Source organism: Protopterus annectens, chromosome 7.part0 (assembly GCF_019279795.1).
Source record: "Protopterus annectens isolate FY-2018-M chromosome 7.part0, PAN1.0, whole genome shotgun sequence".
NCBI lineage: Eukaryota > Metazoa > Chordata > Ceratodontiformes > Protopteridae > Protopterus > Protopterus annectens.
In genome coordinates, this window is record NC_056739.1 from 297220754 (window position 1) to 297235517 (window position 14764).

At 40.0% G+C, this 14764-nt stretch overlaps 1 protein-coding gene across 1 annotated transcript in view; it reads right to left on the minus strand.

Annotated features, from left to right (window-relative positions):
- KLHDC8A (kelch domain containing 8A) overlaps window positions 1-14764 on the minus strand; it is a 581975-nt gene that overhangs the window by 73996 nt on the left and 493215 nt on the right. The window contains exon 8 of the mRNA XM_044076810.1: window positions 5026-5127. Within this exon, the coding sequence (XP_043932745.1) occupies window positions 5026-5127 (102 nt within the window). The remainder of the gene's footprint in view (window positions 1-5025; window positions 5128-14764) is intronic.

Below are 14764 nucleotides of genomic sequence, written 5' to 3' on the forward strand. Positions count from 1 at the left end.
GTGTCATATTTGTACTTGTTGTGGAGTGACCTGAGTGCATGCATTATGTGGCGGATCTTGGCACCTGACAGGCAGCTGACAGTAACTTTCTCCTTGTTTATCCTGGTGAGTGGAACATCAGTGTGCCTGACTACAGAGTCACCTATGACTAGAGTGTTGGGTACGTTGTAATGCCTTATGGGCTGTAGTTGAGTGGCACACTGAGTTTGTGGGCTATGTGTCATTTGGGTTGTGTTGGGGGGTGGAGTTTGCTTGAGTTATTTAGTTAGTTGAGTATGTATACATTTTTCAAGGATCTTAGAGAGCGGTGAGAGAATAGCGATTGGTCTATAGTTAGAGGGTTCAACAGAGTTGCCACCTTTGTGCAGAGGAGTGGTATAGAAGGATTTCCATATTTACGGTACAGTAGATTCCTGAATGAAGCGGTTGATTAAGATAGATACAGGTATGCAATAGAGTTGGCAGCAATTTTCAGAAATTGAGAGGGGAATCTGTCAGTGGATGGAGACCATGGTTTTAGTTTAAGAAGCAGGGATTTGATATATTTAGTAGAAAGAGGTCACAAGGTAAAAGGCTGAGAGACAGAGGAGCATAGAGGTTTAGGGGGAGGTGAGGGTGACACAGAAGAGTTGGGATGAGCAGAGTTACCAGAGGGTAGGAGTTTAGAGTTGCTGTCTATGAAGTTTTTGTTGAGTAAGTCTGCAGTTTCAGAGGGAGAGTGACAGGGGAAAGGGTTAGGGATGGTAGGAGAACCAGTGTGGAGCATGGAGTTGATAGTACTCCAGAATTTTTGGAGGTCATTTAAGTGAGAGCTTTGAAATTTAGTGAAATATTGGCATTTATACAAAATAATATGTTTTTTTACATGATTTCTGAGTTGCTTATAACCTTGGAGAAAGGTGGGAGTTTTAGTGGTTTGCCATTTTTTCCATACAGCATCTCTTTCATGCATCAAAGCACGAGTAGCTTTAGAGAGCCAGGGTGTGAAATTAGATTTGGTTCTTATACTGCGAGTTGGGTCAAGAGAGTTTAGGACATCAAGGAAAATGTGGTTGAATTTAGTATCAGCATTATTGAGTGGTTAAGTTTTTAGGAAAGGCCAGTTGATGACAGACAGTCTATAGTTAAAGGTTTCAGGGGAAAATGTAGTCAGTTTCCTACAATCTCTGTAGAGATGGGACTTAGAGAGATGAGGAGAGTGCCTTAAGACAGAGATGGGAGAATGGTGACTAATAGAGTCAGGGAAGGTAGAAGGGTTACAATAGTTGTTTGGAGAGTTGGTCAAGTTCCAGTCAATTGTGGAACCAGTAGTGTTTTTAGTGTAGTGGGTAGGGGTAGTGATCAGTTGTGAGAATCCATACAGGTATATGAAATGTTGGGGTGAGTCACCAATAAGGGAGTTCCAATCTATAGTAACATCTCCAAGAATGATGGTTTCATAGAGGATGGAGGTGTTTATCCAAGAGAGTATATTTCAAGGATAGGGATATTTTTACCTGGGGGATACAGATAGAGGCAATAGCAAACTTCCAATAGTTATTGATGTGGCAGTCTAAGAGCAGTAGTTCAGCAGGGGAGAAACTAGGCAGGGTAATGTCTATAGGTGTTAGCGTCAGTGAGACAGAGTACAAAATAGCCACCCCACCACCTTTTTTGGGTGTCTTATCAGACCTATAGATATTGTATTGAGGTGGGAGAAATTCAGAGGAATTGATATGAGGTTTTAGCCAGGTTTAGATAGGGCCAGGATGTGAGGTTTGTGTTGGGCCAACCATGCGTGAAGTTCAGACATTTTGTTGTTTAGGCTTTGGATGTTCATTGCAGAGATGTTTGAGGCTGGAGATATTTGAGGATGTTTTGGGGGGACAGCAGATGAAGGTGGAGGGAGAGTAGAGAGAGGGGAGGGACCCAGGATTAGGATGGATGTCACCAGAAACCAGAAGGCCAAAGACAAGATGGAAAAGGTGAGGGTGGTCAGTAATGGGAATGGGGTACTTGAGTTTGGGCTTAGGAGTAAGAGTGGGGTAGGCCATGAGTTTAAATTTAACACTCTGAAAGGGGGGGCAGAAGAGAGAGGGGGCAATAGTCAGTGGAGGTTGGTTATATGTTGGAAGAGGTCTGGGAAAGGTAGGGGAAGATATGGAGCTCATTGTGGTAGGAAGTGCTTAAGGCTAGTGAGATTAGAAGTGGGAGAAATAGCAGTAGGAGTAGCATTGTGTGATGGGAAAAGGAGGGGAAGAGTTATAGGGAAAAATATAAAGAAATATATTAGGGTAGGGTGGTAGCTAGAAATAAGTGGTGTGAGGTAAGGAACAGTATAGAGGGGTGAAAATAGTGAGTATGTGAGGAGATAGTAGGTGTGCTAGGCAGTGAAAGAGTTAAGTGTGAGAGAGGCAAGCCACAGAGGAGGCAGCCCAAGGTGGGCGACGAAAAGGAAAAGATTGGTGACAAGATGGAAAGAGTGAAAGGGTGAGACACAAGTTATGGTAGTGGGAGGGGGCTGTGAGAGTGACCAGACAATGAGATGAAAGTATAAATTTGAGGATATTTGGGGTGGAAGGGGAGTGCAGTGGGCAGAACCACACGACACCACAAGTAAGTTAAATGTAAGGGCCTAAAACCTGCACTCAGCACTTTAATTGTACTTACTTTTAGCAGGAAAGACAGACCAACAGCATAGAATTTTGAGGTTTTTGTCAGGGTTACTTGTTCAAATTTCAGACAAATAAGTAAAAGTTTCAAACAGGAATCTATGTTTGAGTGTTAGAAAACCACAAAGGTACAAGGTATAGCTGTAAAACCTAGGGTCAGGGAGACAAATGTATGAATCCGTTTACTTTAGTACCTACCAACATCAGTACCTACCAGCAGCTGTGGCTCACCTTCAGGCTCACTGCTGCAGGGTAGCTCCCTCCCTGAAATAGCCACATCACCAGCCCTGGCTTCAGTGCAATACTAAGCCTCTGGTATTTGGGCCAACTGAGAGTTACCCTGACAGGGGTAACCCAAATGTGATGACTGCAACAGTGAACCATGAAGAACATCAACAGATACAGCTTTGCCATGGAGTAAGGAAGTCAGGAACCGTATCCAGAACCCTTGGTCAACATTATACTATTTACATACTCTTTCAAATATATGAATACATCTATCAAAATTACCACTCTCTGTAAACTGTGGGAGAAATTTACTGACCTTCATTGCTTCTGGGGTTCTGTTATTCCCTACACCATTACCTCCATGTTCCTGTCGAAAAGTCAGCATCTCCCACTCATGTTGACTCTGCTTCTCATTTTCTTTGACCTTCAAATGCCAGAGTCTCTCTAATGATTCTAATTCAAATATTTGGCCTCCAGTCTGTTTAACTCTAGATGGAATTTTTAAGTCCTCTGAGGAAAAAGTGAACTGTCCTGTTTCTGAGGGCTTCAAATTTCCATCACCAGACTGGTTAACCTCCTGATTGCTGGTCTGAGCTGTGTCTAAGGCTGAAATCATTTTCTCTTTACTCAGGTTGGCATGAACCAGTCCTTTGGCTTCGCACACCTTGGCCAACTGCTTCTTTGTCAGCTTGCCACAATCCTCTCATGACATCTTTGTCTGCATTCTATGACTAAACTAAACTAACCAAAAATAAATCAATAAATAAAACTGTTCTGAAAATGAAACTCTGTATGTTTGATTTGTGGCTGCTGAGAGTACACCCACTTTCAGTGACAACTTTCTACAGGCTACAGAAGTTCAATTAATACCCACACCACTACTCACCAATATGTGACATTTCCCCTCTGGGCCAGTAATCAAGCAGTGTGAATCCACTGACATTGGAGAGGGATGTTCAGTTGGAACAAAAATAGATAGACACAGTATTTTCAGATGCAGCTCTCTGCATCAAGCACAATTTCCGTAAACAGCACACAGGGAACACACTCAGTCCATTGGCTGGGTCCTCTCTAGCTCTCTCCAGGTCCCCAATAAGACTCCCCACTGGTACAGCTGTAAAGCTGAGTGGTCAGCAGAGTGTCCAAGCCAAGTCCTCCAGCACCCTCTCTGTGAAACCAGTGTCCAAGCAGATGACACACACACTCTTGAGATTTGATTTTCACACAAACACACACACACACACACACACACACACACACACACACACACACACACACACACACACACACACACCAAGGAAAAGTTGGCAGAGATTTACTAGCTATGCCCCCTTCTGCTCAGGCTATAAGGTAGTCACACTACCATCAGATACTCCAAAGCCAGCTACTCTAAGGCTCTTACAAGGGTACCCAATTATACTGAGTGAAATTAATATTAATACAAATGATAGTGTTTGATCAATGCAGTAAGGCTTTCAGGAGTGGCCACAGAGTCGTAAAATAGATATAAGTACTCTTAAAGGCTAAAATATTCTGTAAAGGACCAGCCACAATAAAAAAGTGATAGTTAACAGGCCTTATTTAATGAAAGCAAAAGGGAGAAAACAAAACATAAAAACCACTGTGAGACTTGTGGTAATATGGAATTGATGCATGTTATTCTTTCCAGTGTCCTAAACTAATTCTGCAGACACTGTGTTCTTCATTTGTGCTCAGTGGGTAAGGTACACTGCAGACATGAATGTTAGGGACTGTCTGGAATAATTAAGAATTACTTGCATCAATGAGCATACAGAATTAAAACTGTCTACTACCAACAACTTCCATCTGTGGTTCTTTACCATCCGTTTTTGTCTACTGTTGAACTCTGAACAAGTCACTCAACCAAATATTCTTAGGTCAATCTCTGTACAGAGACATTTGTGCTCTGTCCTGTTATAAATAAATAAAATTAAATAAAAAGTGCTCGACAGAGAATCTTACAGCTCAGAGGCACATTACAATGTCTACTGGAAATTGCATTCATATATAAACATGTAATTAGAACACAGGAAAACGCTGGTGGTGTTATAAGAAATCTGTATTAACATTACCATCCTGGAACTAAAGAAGTTTGTTGAAAGTGTAGAAGAAATATCATACTCACCCAGTCCTCCTGCAACGACTATCCTTCCCCTTAGATAGGCTGCAACAAAATCTGCTCGCCTTTTCTTCAGGAAGATAGAGTGGTCGGTCTTCATCCAGTTACCTAGGGAAGAAGAGAGACACCAACTTCAGAGTTTGATTGGCTGTTCTTTGGAGATGTAATTTGGCAAGAGAAAGCAAAAAACAGCAATTACTGACTGCAGTCTTTTCAAGAACTCACTTTAAAGCTGCCACCAGTGTCTCTCACAAGGACAGTCTTACTGAATTGGTACACTCCTTTTTGCCCTTGTGAATCATTTTAGGAGTGTGTGTGTGTGTGTGTGTGTGTGTGTGTGTGTGTGTGTGTGTGTGTGTGTGTGTGTGTGTGTGTGTGTGTGTGTTCATGTGTGCTAGGGAGAAAACGTCTTATAACTTGGTCAACGCCTTTTCTATTATTCTTGCATTCCAGTTATGCAACCTCTTATGTACCACATCAGAATGTCAGTCCTTTTATGAATCAAAGCCACATCGGATCACTCACAAATTATGTATGTGTGGAGCTGCCATACAGAGTAAGAGTTCAGCCTACAATGCCCATACATAAACTAAATTATCTGTACACTTTCACAAACAGCAATACTTAAGGAAACAAACAAACCTGCTGAAAAGAAATCCCCCACAATACTGATCAGTTTAACAATATATTTACAATATGAATCTGTAAGCTCATTTAACTATTTTTCCTTTAACTCATCAATCTATGCATAAACTCACCTTCAGCTTATTCTCAGAATACATTTAATATGTTCTGTGACTTCACAGTTCTAAAAGATGCAGACAAAATAAAGTCCATCAAACATCATATGCACTTCTCTTCTGCATAACTCTGAATCATAACCTTCTTTTAGCTCACTACAATGTTTTGTTTTGGTTGCTTGCTTGTTTTAACCCACCCTCATCAGCCAAATCAGCTTTCCCTACTGACACATTTGGTTTTACCACCATTTCTGCTGTAGCACATTGCATCAGCTGAGAAGGTGGTCTTCTAGTTGTATGTACGGTGTTGCATTAATAACAACCTATCCTCAGGTAATGTTGGTGAGATTTGATTGCCAGCTATTGTGTGTCTAATATCTGTGCCCACCACCAGTAAAGCCACTGCATGTCATTCATGCTGTGCTGGTCTTTAAGTGTGGCACACATGCATGCTTCCATGCAACACTGCCTGACACTGACCCTCGCTGCCCTCAGATAATTTATGCTAGAAGCATATGTCCTTGTCTTTCTTTCAGTGCTGGACTCAGTGACCTTTACTCACCACTCACCAATCCAAGGTAGATGAGTAGCATTGGGGCCCTCTACTTATTGACCTCTATGACACCGGAGACTAGGCTCTATTGGGGCCCTCTACTTATTGACCTCTATGGCACTGGAGGCTAGGCTCTATTGGGGCCCTCTACTTATTGACCTCTATGGCACTGGAGGCTAGGCTCTACTGGGGCCCTCTACTTACTGACCTCTGTGGCACTGGAGGCTAGGCTCTATTGGGGCCCTCTATTTATTGACCTCTATGGCACTGCAGATTAGGCTCTATTGGGGCCCTCTACTTATTGACCACTGTGGCACTGGAGGCTAGGCTCTATTGGGGCCCTCTACTTATTGACCTCTATGGCACTGGAGGCTAGGCTCTATGTTTCTGCTCCAAGGATACAGCTTCCAGCATGCTCAGTGCTGTTTCAGACATTCATAAGTCTGACTTCATTCCTCTCTATAATGGCAAAGGCACTTAACTTGCACAAAAGATCCTTTCAAAGTGTTACAGTCAGGCAACTGATGCGCTGTTTTTCCGGGATACCAAACCATGCAGACAGAGTGACTCATTAGTGTGTTCTCACTGTGGAATCTCTGTTGCACAGTTAAATGTGGCAAGCCAATAGGAGTTCTGCTACAGAGGCAGCAGACCTTCCCTCCAGAAGCCAGCATTATAAAAAACAGTATAAGCTTCATCTGTCATCACTATCACAGTTGCACCAACATTGTGGGATACAGTGCAGGTCAGAGTTTCCACTATCTCAGTAACATGTGGGAGATGATCCTTAATGGACACATTCCCCTTCTCTGCTGTTTTCTTATTGACAGAAAACTGAAACACTGTGATAAGCATATGACTACTCCAACTGCCTCATGGAAAGCATGTATGCACGTGTGTGTGTGTGTGTGTGTGTGTGTGTGTGTGTGTGTGTGTGTCTTCTCCCATACATGTGCACACATAATCCTCACTGTAAGATGCTGTACTGTATTCCAAAAGGCAACCTCAGTGGTACTGCAGCCTCATCCCAGTCTGCTGTACTAACATTCCATGCCTGGCAAGTAATCCCAGTCTGTAAGATATAAGCATCCCCGATCCCAGTTACCTGTACGTCTTTTAGGTATAGCTGTTACTACATAAGCAGTGTTCACAGTTACCCATATATTGTTTTAGCATAGCTCCTACCTGCATTGTAAGGATAAGTAGTGTTCATGGGTTACATATATACTGTTTTAACGCAGCGCCTGTCTGCACTGAAAGGATAAGCAGTGTTCACAGTTACCTATATATTGTTGTAGCACAGCTCCTATCTGCATTTTAAAGATCAGCAGTGCAGTGGAAACACAACCTCGCGGGAACAAGAAACAAACCTTAGCTACAATTTAAAATCATATGCAGGTATGAAACCTTTACATCATTAGCTTAACAAAAGCATAATCCATTAAAAGGTATTGTGTGCAATATCAAAGAGAATGCCAAGGCCATGTACCATGTACTGATGACTAGTTCTGATGAAGTCCTTTGTAGCACTAAGACAAAAGTGCTTAACGTTTGTCAATAAATATTAATCTGAGTGAAATATCAGTGGGCTTTTAACTTCTTTGCAGTTTCATATAAATGGTTCAGTTCTGGTTACTATATATGGCCTTGGCAGTCTCTTTGGTGTTGACAGTAAGTTTCGGAGTTGGGATTGTCTTCACACATTGCGTGCAATATACTTTTATAGTTTTTTATTTTTAGTATCGTACAGAAGCGGACATTTTATGGAGATTTCACAGTGTGCCCATCTTCTGTACCCACAAGCAGCAATTAGCATTTTTATTGTATAGCCTTTGTATGTTGCCCGTAGATGCCAAGAAGGTGTTGCTACCCACTGACATACTCTTTGCCATATTGAATCTACGCAGCTGTTAACGCAAGTTTATCATAGCAACTGTTCAAAGGGAGTTAAAAGACACGGTCATAAACAATCTACCCTGGAAGTAAACTATAATTCATTATGAAAACATAACAAGCACATCTCCATACAATTCTTCTGTATGCTGAGTCAGCTGCTTTGCCAAGAAAATGCTAACTATTCCAGTTATGACAAATGAATAGACAGCTTGGATATCATAAACAATTTAACCACGCTGTCCTTTGATTTCATCCCCATCTGTTACCATTATACCACATCAATATGAAGGAAAAATTAAAAAGCAACCCTGTAGGAAATATTCCTAAGATATTTACTTATTCCTTGCACTTGTATTTCACGTCAAACATAACTTGACTCCATTTGAAGCCTGCTTCTCATATATGACACCTACTACTTGTATGACTCACTCACACCTTACTCAGTGGTGCTACCCAACAGATTCACCATTTACAGTTCCCCAGTTTTACAGATGGGATGTGAAGAATTCAGATACAGTGGAGATGGAAGTCTATGCAAAGATTCATGTCTTATACATACATACATATACACACACACAAACATGTGACTTCATTTTTGCAAAATTGTGCCTCAAGGCAAGCTGGTATTATACAGACTTATACCCATACCTGTGTCCTGGTGACAAGTGCCTAGCATTCTTTCGGTGGTCCCATGTCCCTTGGAAACTAATTCTGGGTGGCATCTGCAGTCATTATACATATATGTAGAGGGTATGTGTGCAGGCTGCAAACAAGAACTGATTAAGCATGATTCAGAGACAGCAGCTGTACTTCAGCACAGCTGTTAGAAACAGTTTGAGAAAGACGTAAGCAAATGAGGCAGCAATAAGCTATAAATTATGGATGTGTGGAAAATTTGGGAGTATTTTATACTCTTTCTGCTTTTGTGCAATTCATTGTTGTTTCTGATGCACAAGTAACCTGTGCTCACAAGGGTTATAAAACAGAGTCACACCTTTTCTATCCACTTTACAATCCATAAAGATGCTTGCTTTCATGGTGAGCGTAGCTGTTTTCCATTCTGAAGTACTCATTTCAGTCTTGCCAAAACCAGCTGTGCCAAGTGATACATTTAGACAAGATGAGGCAATGATACAGGCAAAGACTAACCTATATGAACTCTGTCAGCAGGAAATCTTGGACATATTTATAGTGGACAGGGATATAATATGGGCTTTGAGTTTGTATGGCTCACAGATGGGAACTTGGCAAATGTGTGGCCTTCCTGTACCTGTGGATACCAAGGTACACATAGCGCTCACTACTACAGGGCACCATCCAGAGACAAATCGGGGGCATACTGGGGATGTCACAGGCTTCTGCCTCAAGGACATATCAGCAGTTCCTCAACATACACTTGGCAGATGTGGATCATTAAACCCATTTCCCAGTGCCATGCATGCCTTATATGGAATGGCATGCTTTCCTGAAGTGCTTGATGTCAGATTGCATCCATGTTGTTATTAGGATGCTATCCAGACCACAGTGGGGAGTTGTACAGGACTAGGAAGGGTTACCATTCCATCAACTGCCAGGTAGTGTGTATGATGCATGGGGGTATTTCATCAGCATGTAGGCCCAGCATCATAGCAGTACCCACAATTCCCATGTTTGGCACAAAAACTCACTATACCACCCTCTTCCAGCATGGTAGGAGTCCTCATTGTCATCAAGTTAAGTGTCAGCTATCATGCCATAGCTAACCATAGTCATTTCTTTATATATAAAATGGTATTGGTAACACTGAGCAATCACCCCCTGTTTTGTTGTATGTGTCCCCTCCATGTTTTCTTTTTCTGGTGACACAGGCTACCAATTCAAACCTTGGTTAGTGACACCTGTCCATAACTGCCAGGGAACTGCTGAGGGGGTCTTCATCACCATCCTGGCCCAGACATGAATATACATTAAATGAGTGTTTGATCAGCTCAAAACCCATTTCTGCTGCCTGCCTGGATGAGTCAGTGGGGGCATTCAGTATGACCCTGCTACTTCAGGTAGAATGATTACTGCCTGCTGTATTCTGCACAATATGAACATGCATTGATCTGTTGCACAAGTGCCATGGCTTGTCACCAGTACTGGCAGTGCAGCATCCTGTACCATTTTTCCCACTAGTGATAAAGATGGTGCCAGCTCAAGGCAGTAGCATGGCAAACCCTCTGGCAGTCTCATATGGGTACACTGAAGTGCAGATGAAAAGGCAGCATCCCATGCACAGCTATCGGTCATGACATTCATTACATAACAGTGAGATGCTGCAGATAAAATACTCAATACATTCAGTGTTACTTGTGTTGTGGGCTATGCTGAATGGTGTATAGCCAGCTTACACTATACATCAACATTTCTCCTTATATCAAGAAAGAAAAAAAAACACAAGATATTAGCCAACATCATCTGTACAGTTTTGAGGTGAGTGATACAAGTGTGAGTTATACTGGCAGACATCGACTAAAGTGTACAAAAGTTGGTGTTATGAAAAATGTTAAGGGCTATACTATAATTGCTTTACTGCACTGTTACTCACAGAGTATGATGCATTTACTTGTTCTCAGGAAAAGTTAGATGCCTTGCAAAAATCAAGCATATCTTTGAAGTTTTTTTCTTGGTTATTTCTTCTGTTTACTGATTTCAGATACATGGAAAAAATGAAGCATTGGCCCTGTTTGCATAGTGTCCTCTGTGTGAGTATTGTCCGTGTTACTGTTGTTCACAATTTCACTTGGATTATGGAGGTGTTATACACACATTCCCCTAAGGGTAGAGTAAGTGCTGACACTTGAGCTCGATGCAGAGTTGTTCCAATGACTGGATCTACAGGATGAAGGGGAATCACTTGATACTGACCTAGCAGTGCTGCAGGGCTAGACCTTGGCTGTTTTGTGGAAGTTTTATGAGGCCTGGCTGACTACTACTTGGGGGGCATGTAGATGAATGCCTGCAGCAGCTTCTTGAGATACATTATGCATCTGGCCTACTTGTCCATCAGGCATACAGATTATTCATTGTCCACATCTAGCTGTGTTCTCAATGGGTGTCTGCTACATTATTACTAGAGTGCAAAATGAAGCCAACATGCACAGCAAGTGAGTAACCATACTATACATGTGGATCAACATGGGCTTTTCTCTAGCTTCCACCATTCTTATGTACTCATGAACTGACTCAGGTGTACCCTACAATACTCTAATCATCTCTATCTGACTCCCAGTGGCAGTAGCCTGGGCATGAACTATGTCATGTTACATCTGCTACTGAGCAGTCAAGGCCTTATCTGTCCCTGGAGCTAACTGTGTAATGTTTTTGCCTGGCACATACGTGTATGGGTGTGGCAGTGGGTATGATTACTGCCACAAGGATAGTGTCATCAAGAGGTTCAGGAAGAAAGAGGCACTGAGCTAACATGGTGTCCCCCACACACTGTAATGTCATTTCTTCATTATGCTGAGTGTGTGAGACTGTGTTTCCTGCCTATGGAGTTAGTTACATACTGTGGGATTAGGAGCACTGCCACTACATTTTGTGTTATGTGAAATAATAGAATGAAATTGAATTCTACAAAGGTTACGTTTTATTTCTTCAAAACAATGAACTGCATTCCTTTACAGTGGTTGTGGATATAGCGTGACATACAAATGTCATGCTTCTCAAAAAATGTTCCACTTTGAACATTTTTAAAAGGTGGCAATCCTAGCAGGGATTATGGGCTGGGCAGAGTGACCTCACACTCTAACTGGAATGGCTCACATTCATTATAGCCTCAGCTTCATTCTTCCACATCTCATTCTGAACCTGGACAGTAAGGTATGGAATCTGTTATAGCCCAGGGTCATATCATAAGCAGGTCTAAAAGAGAGACCAAAATTCTCCCCTGCCTGCTGCACAAGTCATAGGTTCATAGGTATTTACTAGGCTATCGGCCCAAGGGCCTAAATAAGCCTAGCCAAAAAGGTTCCCTGGCTTTTGCCATCCAAGAAAATTATTTTTCTGTGCCCTTGTTGAGCAGAGCCACAGAAGTGATCCCCAGGGTGAATTTACTATTTCCCATCCACTCATCAAGATTTTTCTTGAAGAGTGCTAATGAGGAGCTTGGTTTGATATAGATGGTTAGCTTGTTCCAGAGTATGGGAAGTCTCTGGGACAAATAACACAAATGCAACATCAAGAAACACATATTTATTAAACAAGCAGAGCACCCTTCCTCAGTGCAATTACATTCACATTTTCCACAATTACTTTATATAAAATTTATAAAATCATGTGATCACTGACAGCCATTCACAGAAAACAAACAATTAATACATAAAACACATAATATATTACTTAAAATACTAGTTTTAAATAAAAGAATAAAAATTCTTATACTAGTTACTTAACCTCTTGTTGTTTCTTAACTAATATTGGTTTTAAACTTATGGTATTATTTAAGCCCAGTTTAACATCTGCTTGCAGCCTAATTATCCATTGATATTCTTTATTTTCCAATATATTATTAAGATCACCACCTCTAATTGGTTTATATACTGTCTCTGTAACTCTAAATTTAAAAGAATGTTCAATATTAGTATCTAAAACATGCTTAGCTCATGCGTTTGTTATAATTTTTCTATGTATATCTGATTTATGCTTAACAATTCTCTCTTTCAGTTTTCTTGTAGTTTTACCTACATAGTAGTTGAACAATGAAATTTGTACTCTTTATTAGTCAGTCGATTACAAATACATCATTATCATTTATTAATAAATCATTGCAACAGCTACAATTCATACATTAAAATGTACCTGGTTGACTAATCATGGGATATTTTTTTAACAGCTTTAAAATCTTTATAGCACATCCTTCTCTTTATATTCTAAAGGTTGCTAAAGGCAAAATAAGGTTTTTCCTCTAAAATGCTTCGTAACTCTGACGTAGCTAATAAGATACCCCAATTTTTCTGAATTATTTTCTTGACCTCACTAGTCTTAACATTAAAGGTAGTCATATACCTAACTTTATTAGCTTCTCTACTGGGTATTTCATCCCTCCCATCCTCCATTAAGAAGGTGGGTTTATAAGAAGTTAGCCTACTTTCAATTATCTCTTTACAGCTTTTCTATAAGTCATAACCATTTTCATAAAATTCCATAGCCATCTGTGCCATTTGTTCTTTACATATTTCATCATTAGTATTTAACCTACTTACCCTTATCAGTTGTGATTTAACAATACCTTTAAAAACATGTGGTTCATGCATGCTTTGTCGGTGAATATAACAATTCATATGTACTTCTTTTTCATGAATGCTAGTATCAATTAAATTACCATTCTTGACTAATTTGACTAACTCCATGCCCAAGAACAACAATTTTCTTTTCAGAACATGTCATCTTAAAATTTAGAAAATTAGTAGTATTAGTTAATAAAATATATTAATTTAACATATCTATTGTTCCTCTCCAAACCAAAAGCAACTATCAACAAAACGCTGATTGAACACACCTTTTCATTTAAAATATTACAATTACTATAAATGGTGTACCCATGGCAACTCCTGCTGTTTGCAGATATGGTTCATCATCAAAATGAAAAATATTCTTTGGCAATACTAAATCTAATAACATACAAATATTTTCAGTTTCAGTACCTGGTAAACCAATTTCTATATTAAGGAAATCACGAATAGCTTCTATGCCATAATCATTTGGTATGACAGTAAAAAGGGAGGTTATATCCAACTTAATAAACAAACATTCAGCCACTTGTCGATTTGTACACCAATTTTTCAATTCCAACAAAAAATCAGTTGTATCTTTCAGAAAATTACGAAAGCGTAATAAATATCTTCTTAAATACTTTTTCAAATATATTGATATAGGTTCAGTCACCAATCCTCCACCTGAGACTATAGGCCTCAGGGGAGGATTATTAAGTGATTTGCGAATTTTTGGGATACCATAAATCTGTGGTATTTTGGGACATGATACAGTAAAGTAATTAAATAATTCTAAAGTTATGTTACCATTCAATTGTAATTCATAAATCAGCATATTTACTTTTGAGATATGCTTCTTTACATGTAAAAATGTTATTTTCTTAAAAGTATTTTTGTCATTTAGCAAGAGAGACAAAGTTGCCATATAATCAGTGTGATTCATAATCACTGTGGCCCCTCCCTTATTTGCCTACTTTACAATAGCATCATTTTTTTTCTAGTTGTACAAGAGCTTCATGTTCAGCATAACTCAAATGATGTTTTTTTTCCATTTACTTTATCATACAATTCCCTTAACCCACTTTCACAAATATTGTGAAATGCTGTTATAACTGGACAACTGATAGGCATGAAAACACTTGATCTCTTACATACCATCTCATTGTCTATATTCTTTTGTTTAAACAAAAGTTTAAGGTTCAAGTTTCTCACAAATACTTTTAAATCAGTCAATGCACTAACAATACTGTCAGCTCCATTTGGCATAAACTTTAGTCCCTTTTTAATAAAATTTTGTGCATCAGTCAACTTCTGCTTAG